The sequence below is a fragment of the Mesoplodon bidens genome (assembly GCF_964165515.1).
Source record: "Mesoplodon bidens genome assembly, chromosome: 2".
Taxonomy (NCBI): domain Eukaryota; kingdom Metazoa; phylum Chordata; class Mammalia; order Artiodactyla; family Ziphiidae; genus Mesoplodon; species Mesoplodon bidens.
The window spans coordinates 76,421,995-76,436,160 of NC_138177.1; the positions used below are offsets into that span (position 1 = coordinate 76,421,995).

A 14,166-nucleotide genomic window follows, 5' to 3' on the forward strand; every position below is an offset into this window, starting at 1 on the left:
GATACGAAGGGAGCAGAAGGGAGAAAATCAGAACCTACAAAAGAAGGGAGCCAAAAAAATGTGAGGTTCAGAGAAATGACCTAGGTCATTTCCACAAAGGGAAAGGGTGCCCACCTCCTGGATGTACTGGACCTCACTCTTCAGCTGGTTAATATTCTTCTCATGGATCATCTTGTCTCCGGACTTCCCCTTCAAGTACACCTGAAATAAGGAAAACAACACTAATTAAGAGACCTCCAATGGAAGCAACCTAAATGTCCATTGACAGATGAATGGATAAAGAAGATGTGGTGTATACACACACACACGCACACACACACACAATAGAATATTGCTCAGCCATAAGAAAGAATGAAATAATGTCATTTGCAGCAACATGGATGGACCTAGAGATTATCTTACTAAGTGAAGTAAGCCAGACAAAGAAAGACAAATATCGTATGATATTGTTTATATGTGGAATTTAGAAAAATAAAATGATACAAATGAACTTATATATAAAACAGAAATAGACAGAAAACAAAATTATGGTTAGCAAAGGGAAGTGGGGGAGAGAGATAAATTAGGAGGTTGGGATTAACCAACCTATATACACTACTATATAAAATAGAGGACTTCCCTGGTGGCTCAGTGGTTAGGAATTCTCCTGCCAATGCAGGGGACATGAGTTCGAGCCCTGGTCGGGAAAGATCCCACATGCCAGGGAGCAACTAATCCTGTGTGCCACAACTGCTGAGCCTGTGCTCTAGAGCCCGCGAGCCGCAACTGCTGAGCCCATGTGCAGCAACTACTGAGGCTTGCGTACCTAGAGCCCGTGCTCCACAACAAGAGAAGCCACCACAGTGAGAAGCCTACACACTGGAATGAGGAGTAGCCGCTGCTCATCGCAGCTACAGAAAAGCTGGCACACAGCAACAAAGACCCAACACAGACAAAATAAATAAATAAATAACCAACAAGGACCTACTGTATAGCACAGGGAACTATACTCAATACTTTGTAATAACCTATAAGGAAAAAGAATGTGAATCACTTTGCTGTACACCTGAAACTAACACAACATTGTAAATCAACTATACTTCAATAAAAAGAAATCTCCAGTTAAATTAACTCCACATAGGCAGCCTCATACACTGCTGGTGGAAGGGTAAATTGTCACCACCTTTCTGGGTGGCAATTTGGTAATTCCAATCAGAAGACTTAAAACTATATTTACTCTTTGGGGGCTTCCCTGGTGACGCAGTGGTTGAGAATCCACCTGCCAATACAGGGGACATGGGTTCGATCCCTGGTCCGGGAAGATCCCACGTGCCGTGGAGCAACTAAGCCCATGCGCCACAACTACTGAGCCTCTGTGCCATAACTGAAGCCCATGCGCCTGGAGACCGTGCTCTGCAACAAGAGAAGCCACCACAATGAGAAGCTCACTCACCGCAATGAAGAGTAGCCCCTGTTTACCGCAACTAGAGAAAGTCCGTGCAGCAACTGAGACCCAACTCAGCCAAAAATAAATAAATTAAATAAATAATTTTTTTAAAAAAAACTATATTTACTCTTTAACCTATCAAATCTATTTCTGGAAATTCATCCTAATGAAATAAATTTAGCTAAACTAGCATAAATACTCACGTACATATATGCAAATTCATGGAAAGGGGGTTGTAAAAGGGGATTTACACATTTTTCTCTGTATACCATGCTTGAATCTTTAACAATTGAGAAAGTATTTCTTTATCACTTGTATTATAAAGCACATTCACAAATTAGTAACATATATGCTTGACAAAATATTGTTTATGGCTGCAAAACATGGAAATAGACAAAATGTTCAACAGTGGAGGATTAAAGAAATTATGGTATGTGTATACTAGAACACTAAGCACCAATTTATGGATACAAAGATGTTATAAACTACCATTAAAGGTGGGGCAAGGGCTTCCCTGGTGGCGCAGTAGTTGAGAGTCCGCCTGCCGATGCAGGGGATGCGGGTTCGTGCCCCGGTCCGGGAAGATCCCACATGCCGCGGAGCGGCTAGGCCCGTGAGCCACGGCCGCTGAGCCTGCGCGTCCGGAGCCTGTGCTCCGCAACGGGAGAGGCCACAACAGTGAGAGGCCCACGTACAGGGAAAAAAAAAAAAAGGTGAAAGGTGGGGCAAGCAGGGGACTGCTCTGGTAGTGCAGTGGTTAAAACTCCGCGCTCCCAATGCAGAGAGTCTGTGTTCGATCCCTGGTCAGGGAACTAGATCCCACAGGCATGCCACAACTAAGAGTTTGCATGCCACAACTAAGGAGCCTGCCTGCCACAGCTAAGACATGGTGCAACCAAATAAATAAATAAATATTAAAAAAAAAAAAGAAGATGAAAGAAAAAGTAAAAAAAGAAGAAAAACCCACAGAATGGGAAAAAATTAAAGACATTTTTCGAAATCATATATCTGATAAGGGTCTATTATCCAGAATATATAAAAGAACCCTTAAATTTTAACAATTAAAACACAACTGGATTTTTAAATGAGAAAAGGATTTGCATAAATATTTCTCCAAAGGAGATATACAAATGGGCAATAAGCATAAGAAAAGATGTCATCAGGGAAATGCAAATTAAAACCACAAGATATCACTTCACATCCACTAGGATGGATATAATCAAAAAGATGAACAATAACAAGTGTTAATGAGGATGTACAGAAACTGGAACCCCCATACATCACTGATGGGAATATAAAATGGAGCAGATGCTTTGGGAAAAAGTCCGGTAGTTTCTCAAAAGATTAAATATAAATATAGAATTACCATATGAGCTAGCAATTTCACTACTGCTAGGTATATACCAAGAGAACTGAAAACATATGTTCACCCAAAACCCTGTACATGAATATTCAGAGCAGCATTATTCACAAAAGATAGTGGAAACAACCCAAATGTCCATCAGTTGATGAATGGGTAACAAAATGTGGTATATTCATTCAAGGGAACATGATTCAGCCGTTAAAAGCAGTGAGTACTGATGTATGTTACAATGTGGCTGAACCCTGAAAATACTGTGCTAAGTAAAAGAAGCCAGATACAAAAGGCCACATGTTGTGTGATTCCATTTATATGAGATGTCTAGAAGGGGCAAATCCATAGAGAAAGAAGGTAGATTGGTGATTGCCAGGAACTAGAAGGAGTGACTGAAAATGTTCTGAAATTAGTAGTGGTGGTGGTTGCACAACTCTGTGAATATACTAAAAAACAGTGTATTGTACACTTTAACCAAGTCAATTGTATGGTATGTGAATTACATCTCAAAAAGCTGTTTTTAAAAAAGAAATAACAAAAATTGTTTTAATTTTTAAAAATAAGTTCCATAAACACACTTCCCACCGGTCTCCACAACTTCCAGCAGCTAAACACGGACAGTGGATGAGCACCTAGAAAGGTCATTCCATCCATCCCCATGCCCGGGGCCGGGTAGCACCAAAGTCACTACAGACTGACTGTGGTCTCCTGGTGTTAATTAAGATCTTTCCAGGAGATGGCCAGGAGTTAGCATCGCAGGTCTGGTTCTTCCTAGTCAAAACACAAGGTCCCTTTGACGAAGTCAGCCGTTCCCTCTCCCGTGTCTATACGGAGAAAGAGAGGAGGGAGAAACAGTGGAGGTGAACTAAGCTTACCTTAATGATCTCTTCATGTCCATCGTTGGACTCCACCAGTTCTGAGGCCAGAGAATGACCAGTTGAGCGGCCGGACACCATGGCATAGGTCTTCCTGACGGCCTACCGGAGAGAGAGAGAAAAGTGGCTCAGAAACCATACGACAAGCACAGAACTTCTGCCCCTCAACCAATGCAGAAGAACTGCTCCTCAAAAGACTTGAAGGATTAGTCCAATTTTCCCCTCCAAAAATTCATTTCAGAACCTCTACCAGAAGCCAGAGGACGAACACAGCAGCAGCAAGAACACAGGACGGGGAAAATTAGTTGAAATTGCAGGTTAGTTTTAATTTTAATGGGGGTCTCTCCATCCGCCAAAGCAGTGCACAATGCTGAGGTCAGCTGGGTGTGTCTGAAAGGAGATGCTCCCGGGCAGCAGAGGAGATGGCTCCAGCCAGCACTGGGACGAGGGGTCAGCAGCAAGGAAGGAGAACTGGTGCAGGGGAGGAGGCCTTGCCCCACCAGAAACCTCAATACCTTCTGGGCTATGCGTTCAAGTTCATCTCCTGTCAGTTCACCCTGGAGAGTCAGCCTGAGAATGTCCACGCTGCCCTAATAATGACAATGACAGCAACAATAACCTCTTACCTTTATAGTCTACTACCAGTACACATGCACTTTTGCCAGATCTGTGGAATGGGCCTTTATCACCATTTCACAGACAAGAAAAGCTGAGGTCTGGGGAGATGACATAAGCTTGTCCCAGGTCAGTTCGATCTTAGGTGATAAGGATGTCTCCGGGGACTTTGACAGTGCTCTTTACAATGCACAGAGACTACACAGCACACTGCTCTGTGTGGTTCCAGAGGGGCTACCCTGGTCCTTGGATTACAGGAAGCACATTGCATACACTCTCCTTTCCCCAATGCTGAAGACGGCATCCCTGGATTGGTCATCCCCAATCCAGAATTTCTGCACCTGACAGCCAACCAGGTAGTTATTGATATATAAGACTAAGATATCCTTCCTGAACCAAACCACAGGAAGGTACATCAATCCAAACCCCTATTTCTATGAGCCACACAGAAAGTATCCAAATGAAAGCAGGCAATACAATAGATCAGCCTAACTTCAAAGGGAAAAGCAGATGTTCTTTCATAACTCAAAGAAGTTTTAAAAAACACATTGTGAGGAAGATAGAAAACCCAAGGGGGAAAGCATGCAATAAGAGGGAAAAGTGGGGGGCTGGAGATTTGGAGAGATAATAACATTGAGGGAGAATCATCAAGGCAGAGTGGACCAAATCCTGCCAATAACCCACGTTATGTGTACAGGTGGACAAGAGGCTTAGCCACTCTGGGCCTCTGGATCTCACTGGAAAAATAATGGTTGGACTAAGTATCTCTAAGGCTCCTTCCAGCCTTGATATTATGGCAGCATAAAAGAGGAGTATATGCCTCTCCCATCCAACGATGGGAAGATGGGTGCTGAACTAGCCAAGATGAAAGTGACCTTGAGGTCATCTGGTCATACCCTGCCATAAGGTCCGGAAGTATAAATGCCATCTTACTCTTAACACATTTTAAGGAACCCTCCTAACCTTCCAAATGTCTGCTGGAAAGAAAGAAAGAAGAAAGAATGGACTCTGCCCAGAGAGTTGGGAGAAGCTTTTCTGGGTAGGCAATAGTCCTTCCTACAAAAGAAAGAGTGAACTGGTGGAGAAGTAATCAGTCTCTGTAGTCAGCTACTTAACTCTAAGTGCTCTCACTATAAAATGGGAATACCATCCAACTGAGGGCTTTTTGGTTGAAGATTAACTGAAAATGTATGGAGGTTGTTCTCTGCCACATAAGAGGGAGGTACTCAAATATTAGCCTCCTCCCACTTCTTGGAATGAACCCAAATTTAAGAAAAATGGAAGACACTTCCACATGGCCCTTAAGCCTTCCCAATCCTGGCAATGTAGCTAGTTTTACAAAAACACTTAATTCCTACCAAAGAAAAGCCAGACCCTTAGTGTGGCATTTAAGGCTCTCCACAGTCTGAGTCAACTCACATCTCCTGCTACTGCTCTTCATTGCCCCTGGTCCAATACATCCCACGCCCTCCCACTTCTGTAACTTTGCTCTCATCATTTCCTTTGCCTTAAATGTTCTTTCCAAAGACTATACTACCCCAAGCAATCTACAGATTCAATGCAATCCCTATCAAACTACCAATGGCATTTTTCACAGAACTAGAACAAAAAATTTTACAATTTGTATGGAAACACAAAAGACCCCGAATAGCCAAAGCAATCTTGTGAAAGAAAAATGGAGCTGGAGGAATCAGGCTCCCTGACTTCAGACTATACTACAAAGCTACAGTAATCAATATGGTATGGTACTGGCACAAAAACAGAAATATAGATCAATGGAACAGGATAGAAAGCCCAGAGATAAATGCATGCACATATGGTCACCTTATTTTTGAGAAAGAAGGCAAGAATATACAATGGAGAAAAGACAGCCTCTTCAATAAGCGGTGCTGGGAAAAGTAGAACACTCCCTAACACCATACACAAAAATAAACTCAAAATGGATTAAAGACCTAAATGTAAGGCCAGACACTATAAAACTCTTAGAGGAAAACATAGGCAGAACACTCTATGACATAAATCACAGCAAGATCCTTTTTGACCCACCTCTGAGAGAAGTGGAAATAAAAACAAAAATAAACAAATGGGACTTAATGAAATTTAAAAGCTTTTGCACAGCAAAGGAAATCATAAACCAGACGACAAGACAGCCCTCAGAATGGGAGAAAATATTTGCAAATGAAGCAACTGACAAAGGATTAATCTCCAAATTTTACAAGCAGCTCATGCAGCTCAATATCAAAAAACAAACAACCCAATCCAAAAATGGGCAGGAGACCTAAATAGAGATTTCTCCAAAGGAGATATACAGATTGCCAACAAACACATGAAAGAATGCTCAACACCACTAATCATTAGAGAAATGCAAATCAAAACCACAGTGAGGTATCACCTCACACCAGTCAGAATAGCCATCATCAAAAAATCTACAAACAATAAATGCTGGAGGGCTTCCCTGGTGGCGCAGTGGTTGAGAGTCCACCTGCCGATGCAGGGGACGCGGGTTCGTGCCCCGGTCCAGGAAGATGGAGCAGCTGGGCCCTTGAGCCATGGCCGCTAGCCTGCGCGTCCGGAGCCTGTGCTCCGCAACGGGAGAGGCCACAACGGTGAGTGGCCTGCATACCACAAAAAAAAAAAAACAATAAATGCTGGAGAGGGTGTGGAGAAAAGGGAACCCTCTTGCACTGTGGGTGGGAATGTAAATTGATACAGCCACTATGGAGAACAGTATGGAGGTTCCTTAAAAAACTAAAAATAGAACTACCATACGACCCAGCAATCCCACTATTGGGCATATACCCTGAGAAAACCATAATTCAAAAAGAGTCATGTACCACAATGTTCATTGCAGCTCTATTTACGATAGCCAGGCCATGGAAGCAACCTAAGTGTCCATCGACAGATGAATGGATAAAGAAGATGTGGCACATATATACGATGGAATATTGCTCAGCCATAAAGAGAAATGAAATTCAGCTATTTGTAGTGAGGTGGATGGACCAAGAGTCTGTCATACAGAGTGAAGTAAGTCAGAAAGAGAAAAACAAATACTGTATGCTAACACATATATATGGAATCTAAAAAAAAAATGGTTATGAAGAACCTAGGGGAAGGACAGGAATAAAGATGCAGATGTAGAGAATGGACTTGAGGACACGGGGAGGGGGAAGGGTAAGCTGGGATGAAGTGAGAGAGTGGCATGGACTTATATGTACACTACTAAATGTAAAATAGATAGCCAGTGGGAAGCAGCCACATAGCACAGGGAGATCAGCTCAGTGCTTTGTGACCACCTAGAGGGGTGGGAGGGAAACACAAGAGGGAGGAGATATGGGGATATATGTATATGTATAGCTGATTCACTTTGTTATAAAGAAGAAACTAACACACCATTGTAAAGCAATTATACTCCAATAAAGATGTTAAAAAGAAAAAAAGTTCTTTCCTCCCATTTTCACCAGGGGCATCTGCAAGTCCCTCAAGAGCTTGCATTCAATTGCCACATCTTCCATGACACTTCCCTACATCCTGTGGGAAACACATACTCCCTTCCCTGAGCTCCCTCTGTATCACAGGGCCTCTGGTGGCACGTGCCTCTCCCTTATTTGTGATCCATGAGGAATTACCCCTTCTAACTGTTAACTCCTTGTGGGCAGCTGTCTGCCACAGCCCCTAACAAAGGTAAGTATTTTCTGAATGCATAGTGAGTGTTCCATGACATCTAGGTCAAGAGAACACTACAAAAGAAAGAAGAAAAAATAATTTCAAAATAGCCAGAGTGGGCTTCCCTGGTGGCGTAGTGGTTGAGAGTCCGCCTGCCGATGCAGGGGACACGGGTTCGTGCCCCGGTCCGGGAGGATCCCAGGTGCCGCGGAGCGGCTGGGCCCGTGAGCCATGGCCGCTGAGCCTGCACGTCCGGAGCCTGTGCTCCGCAATGGGAGAGGCCACAACAGTGAGAGGCCCATGTACAGCAAAAAAAAAAAAAAAAAAAAAAAAAAGCCAGAGTGGCTGCCGACTCCTTTTCCCCAGGACACAGGCATGCATTCTGATTAAAACACAATCTCAGGAGTTCCCTGGTGGTCTAGTGGTTAGGATTTGGCCCTTTCACTGCTGTGGCCTGGGTTCAACCATGGTATTCTAATTGGAAGAGCACAGACAACTAGGCTGGATTTGGGCCCTGAGAGGTCATCTCCTTGTTCATGTCATCAGAATCCCAGTTGGAGACAAGAAAGAGAGCAAGTTGAAGAAGTACTCAAGGAAATAATGGCTGAAGCTTCCCAAATTTGGCAAAAGACGAATCTGCAGATTCAAGGAGCTCAGCAAACATGATAAACCTAAAATTAATGCCAAGATATATTGTAATTAAACTTCTGATAACTAAAGACAAAGAAAAAATCTTGAAAGCAGCCAGAGAAAAATGACACCTTACCTATAGGGGGAAAACACTTTGAATAACAACAGATTTCTCATCAGAAACCATGAAGGCCAGAAGAAAATGGGACACTATTTTTCAAATGCTGGGGAAAAAAAACCTCTCAATAAATTTTTTCCCAGGAAAAATATTCATCAGGAATGAGGGGGAAATCAAGACATTCTTAGGTAAAGGAAAATTACGAGAATTTCTTACCAGTAGACCTACACTAAAAGAATGGCTTTGAAAGTTCTCTAAACAGAAAGGAAACAATAAAAAAGGAATCTTGGAACATTAGGAAGACAGAAACAACATGGATAGCAAAAACGTGGGTTAATCCAATAGGCTTTCCCTCTCTCCTTGAGTTTTCTAAATTATGTTTGATGATTGAAGCTAAAAATTATAATTCCGTCTGATATTATTCTAAATGCATACACAGGAAATATTTAAATTAATTATAAATGGGAGAGGGTAAAGGAATGTAAAGGAAGGCAAGGTTTCTATACCTCACTTAAACTGGTAATACTAGAGCAATCACTACAAAGTCTATACAAAGAAATAATACTCAGAAACACTATAAATGAATCAAAATTGAATCCTAAAAAGTGTTCAAGTAACCCACAGAAAGGCAGGGAAAAGAAAACAGAGAAATGAAGAACAGAGAGAACAAACAACAAACAAAAATAAAATAGCAGACTTACCATACCAATAATTACACTAAATGTACATGGTCTAAATACACCAATTAAAAAACAGATTGGCTGGAATTCCCTGGCAGTCCAGTGGTTAGGACTCCACACTTCCACTGCAGGGGGCCCGGATTCAATCCCTGGTTGGGGAACTAAGGTCCCACAAGCCACGTGGCCATGGCCAAAATAAATAAATAAATAAATAAAATAAAAATAAAAAACAGATGGGCAGAATGGATTTAAAAAAAACATGACTCATTATATGCTGTCTATAAGAAAGATACTTTAAATATAAAAATATAGGCTGGTTGAAGTAAAAGAATGGGAAAAGATATATCATGCAAATATTAATCAAAGGAATGCAGGAGTGCTGTATTAATATCAGATAATTTAAGCTTTCACTACAAGAATTTAGAAAAAGAACCAAACTCAAAGCAAGCAGGAGGAAGGAGTTAATAAAGATAAGAGCATGAATAAATAAAATTTAACACAGAACAACAATAGAGAAAAACCAATGAAACAAAGAGCAGTTCTTTGAAAAGATCAATGCAAAGCATAACCTCTAGCAAGACTGACAAAGAATAAAAGAGAGAGATATAAATACCAATATCAGGAATGAAATAGGATATTTCTACAGACCCTGCAGGTATTGAAAGTATAAGGTAATACTATGAAAAACTCTATGAACATAAATTTGACAATTTAGACAAAATGAATCAATTCTTAAAAAAATACAAACTACCACAGTTCATCTAATATGACATAGGTAATATGAATAGCCTTATAACTATTAAGGAAATTAAAGTCATAATTTAAAACTTCTCGGGAGTTCCCTGGTGACCTAGGGGTTAGGATTCCAGGCTTTCACTGCTGTGGCCCGGGTTCAATCCCTGGTGGGGGAACTGAGATCTCACAAACGTGTGGCGAGGCCAAAAAAAAAATTCTCAAGAAGAACTATCCGGGCCCAGATGGCTCCACTGAGAATTCTACCAAATATTTAAAAAATTAACACCAATTCTATTTCTACATCATCTCATCCAGAAAATAAGAGGAGGGAACACCTCCAAATTCATTTCATGAATCTATTCTTATTGTGTGGCACCAAGACCAGACAAAGACAATTTTAAAAAGAAAAAAACAAACACACTACAAACCAACATCTCTCATGAATACAGAGATTTTACTCTCTAACATTTTGTTAGAACATGGGTAAAAGACATGAAAAGATACTTCACTGAAGAAGATATACAGATGGCAAATAAGCATATGAAAAAATGTTCAGCATCATTAGTCATCAGGGAAATGCAAATTAAAACCACAGTGAGATACCACTACACACCTATCAGAATGATTAAAACAAAAAATACACCAAATGCTGGCAAGAATGCAGAAAAACTGGATCACTCACACATTGCCTGTGGAAATAAAAAGTGACACAGCCACTCTGAAAAATAGTTTGCAATTTCTTTAAAAACTAAACATACAACTACCATATGACTCAGCAATTATACTCCTGGGCATTTATCCAAAAGAAATGAAGACTTACGTTCACACAAAAACTTGCACACTAATGTTTATAGAAGCTTTATTTGTAATACCCCAAAACTAGAAACAACCCAGATGCCCTTCAGTAGGTGAATGGTTAAACAAACTGTGGTACAGCCATACCATGGAATGCTTACCATTCAGCAATAAAAAGGAACAAATTATTGATGCATGCAACAACAATTTCCAAAGAATTATGCTAAATGAAAGAAGTCAATCACAAAAGGTTACATACTATACGATTCCATTTATGTATTGATAATAGTCTTGAAATAACAAAATTATACAAATGGAGAACAGATTAGGGGTTGCCAGGAGTTAAGGAGAAGATGGAGATGGGAAGGAAGTGGGTGTGACTCTAAAAGGGCAACCTGAAGTATCTTTGTGGTGATGGAAATATTCTGTCCCTTGACTGTATTTATGTCACTATCCTGATTGTGACAGTGCACGATGGTTTTGCAAGATGTTACCACTGAGGAATGCTAAGTAAAGGGTACAGAGATCTCTATTATTTCTTATAACTGCATGTGAATCTACAACTGTCTTTTTTTAAAAAAGTAATACTTCCAGAGATAAAAATTAAAGAATATAATGAAAATAATTACAATCCTGGACTTCCCTGGTGGCACAGTGGTTAAGAATCCGCCTGACAATACAGGGGACATGGGTTCGATCCCTGGTCCGGGAAGATCCCACAGGCTGTGGAGCAATTAAGCCCATGCGCCACAACTACTGAGCCTGCACCCTAGACCCTGTGAGCCACAACTACTGAGCCTGAGCTCTAGAGCCCACGAGCCACAACTACTGAGCCCGCAAGCCACAGCTACTGAAACCCATGTGCCTAGAGCCCATGCACCGCAACAAAGAGTAGCCCCCGCTTGCCACAACTAGAGAAAGCCTGCGCACAGCAATGAACTCAATGCAGCAAAAAATAAATTAATTAAATAAATAAATACATTTATTAAAAAAAATAATTATTATAATCCTACTACTCCAAAATAGCCACTATTAAAATGTTAGTGTATTCCTTATAATTTTTCTATGTATATTTTTGAAAGGCATACTACTATATACAGTTATATACTTGCTTTTTTCCCCCTTTAATACTTCATCATTAATTTCCATCACATTAAACATTCTTCAGGGACTTCCCTGGTGGCGCAGTGGTTAAGACTCCGCAATCCCAATGCAGCGGGCCTGGGTTCGATCCCTCATCAGGGAACTAGATCCCACATGTATGCCGTAACTAAGTGTTTGAATGCTACAACTAAGGAGCCCACGTACCACAACTAAGGAGCCCTTGGGCCACAACTAAGGAGCCCACGTGCCACAACTAAGGAGCCCGCCTGCCACAACTAAGACCCAGCACAACCAAATAATAAACATTTAAAAAATAAATAAATAGTCTTCAAAATTTGCTTTTAATGGCTACTAGTATTCCACGAATAGATCAGACTAATTTATTTAGCCTACCCCCCAACTCTAGTATAGGTTCCTATCAACTTTTTTTTTTTTTTTTTTTTTTTTTTATGATATGCAGGCCTCTCACTGTTGTGGCCTCTCCCGTTGCGGAACACAGGCTCCGGACGTGCAGGCCCAGCGGCCATGGTTCACGGGCCCAGCCGCCCCGCGGCATGTGGGATCTTCCTGGACCGGGGCACGAACCCGTGTCCCCTGCATCGGCAGGCGGACTCTCAACCACTGCGCCACCAGGGAAGCCCCCTATCAACTTTTTGTATTTTATTTTTTATATATTTATTTTTTATTTTAGAAATTATATTATATTTTATTTTGATAGAATGACATGATACACAGCAGTACCTAGATCGCCACCAGATTTACTGCCTGGTCCATTACTCCTCAAGCCCAACTTGATTTTCTCTCTTCTTTGCAGAAAAAGAATAGCATTTGGAACAGTTAGACCTTGGCTCAAGCACTGGCTCCAGCTTTTATTTGTTGTGTGTATTAATTTTATTCTCCCTCAGCCTTAGTTTAGTAGTTGCTAAGATGGATAGTACAACATTTAAGTGAGAACACAGTGACTAATACACAGTGAGAACACAGTGACTAATACACAGTGACTAATAGACATACAAAAAAAAATGCCAGTTCCTCAAATTTGACATAATGCTCCTCTTTAAAATATTTTCCATAAGCATATTCCATATGCTTATAGGTTAAAGTAATATGCCTTGTCATGGAAAAAAGATGCATATTAACTCCTACTTCACACTATATACAAACATTAATTCCAAGTGGATTGTAGATGTAAATGTGAAAAGCAGAATAATAAAGGTTTTATAGGAGAACATCTTTATGGCCTTGGAAAGGCAAAATTTTTCTTAACCACAGCACAAAAAAATTATCCCCATAAAAAACTGATACATTGGACTATATTAAAATTTTGAACTTTTGTTCATCAAAAGACACCACTAAGAGAGTATGACAACCCAACGAGTAGAAGATATTCACTCTATAACTATCTGACAAAGGGTATTCAGAATACATTAAGAATTTCTACAAAACAAAAAGACAAAAAAACAATGTGGTATCCTGGACTGAATCCTGGATCAGAAAAAGGACATTAGTGGAAAAGCTGGTGAAATCCAAATAAAGTCTATAATTTAGTTAATAGTATTGTATCAACATTAATGTCTTAGTTATGACAAATGCACCATGGTTATTAAGATGCTAACATTGGGGGAAATTGGGTGAAGAGTATATGAGTATTATCTTTGCAACTTTTCTGTAAATCTAAAATTATTGCAAAATAAAAAGTATAATTAAAGAAAGAAAGTGGGGAGGGAGGGAACAAGAGAGGGAGAGAGAGTGGTGCCCAACAGAAAAATGGGCAAAAGACTTAATATATTACATAAGAGGATATCCAAATGTCCAATAAACATATGAAAAGGGTTCCATCTTATTAGTCATCATCATCAAAGAACTAGAAACTAAAACCATACGGCGATACCACAAACTACTCATCAGAATGACTAAAATGAAAAAAAAAATACCAAGTATCGGGGGCTGTGGAACAATCAGAACGGATGGTGGGTTTGCGCATTATCACAGTCACTTTGGAAGTATCTACCAAAGATGAACACATGCATACCTTATAACACAGCAATTCCACACCTGGTTATCTACTCAACAGAAATGCATACATACTTTCCCCATAAAAAAACATATACTAGAATGTTCATAGTAGCATTTGTCATGATAGCCAAAAGCTAGAAATTACCCAAATGTTT

General features: G+C 40.4%; 1 protein-coding gene across 4 annotated transcripts in view; it reads right to left on the reverse strand.

The window, feature by feature from the left end:
* Nucleotides 1–14,166, reverse strand: part of TUFT1 (tuftelin 1) — a 45,600-nt gene that overhangs the window by 17,992 nt on the left and 13,442 nt on the right. For 2 of the 4 annotated variants that reach the window (XM_081222274.1, XM_081222273.1), the window contains exons 2-4: nt 4,171–4,245; nt 3,656–3,757; nt 115–201 (exon numbers count right to left, since the gene is read on the reverse strand). In XM_081222274.1, coding sequence (XP_081078400.1) covers nt 115–201; nt 3,656–3,757; nt 4,171–4,245 — 264 coding nt within the window. The remainder of the gene's footprint in view (nt 1–114; nt 202–3,655; nt 3,758–4,170; nt 4,246–14,166) is intronic. The other 2 variants (XM_081222275.1, XM_081222276.1) reach the window with 1 other exon arrangement.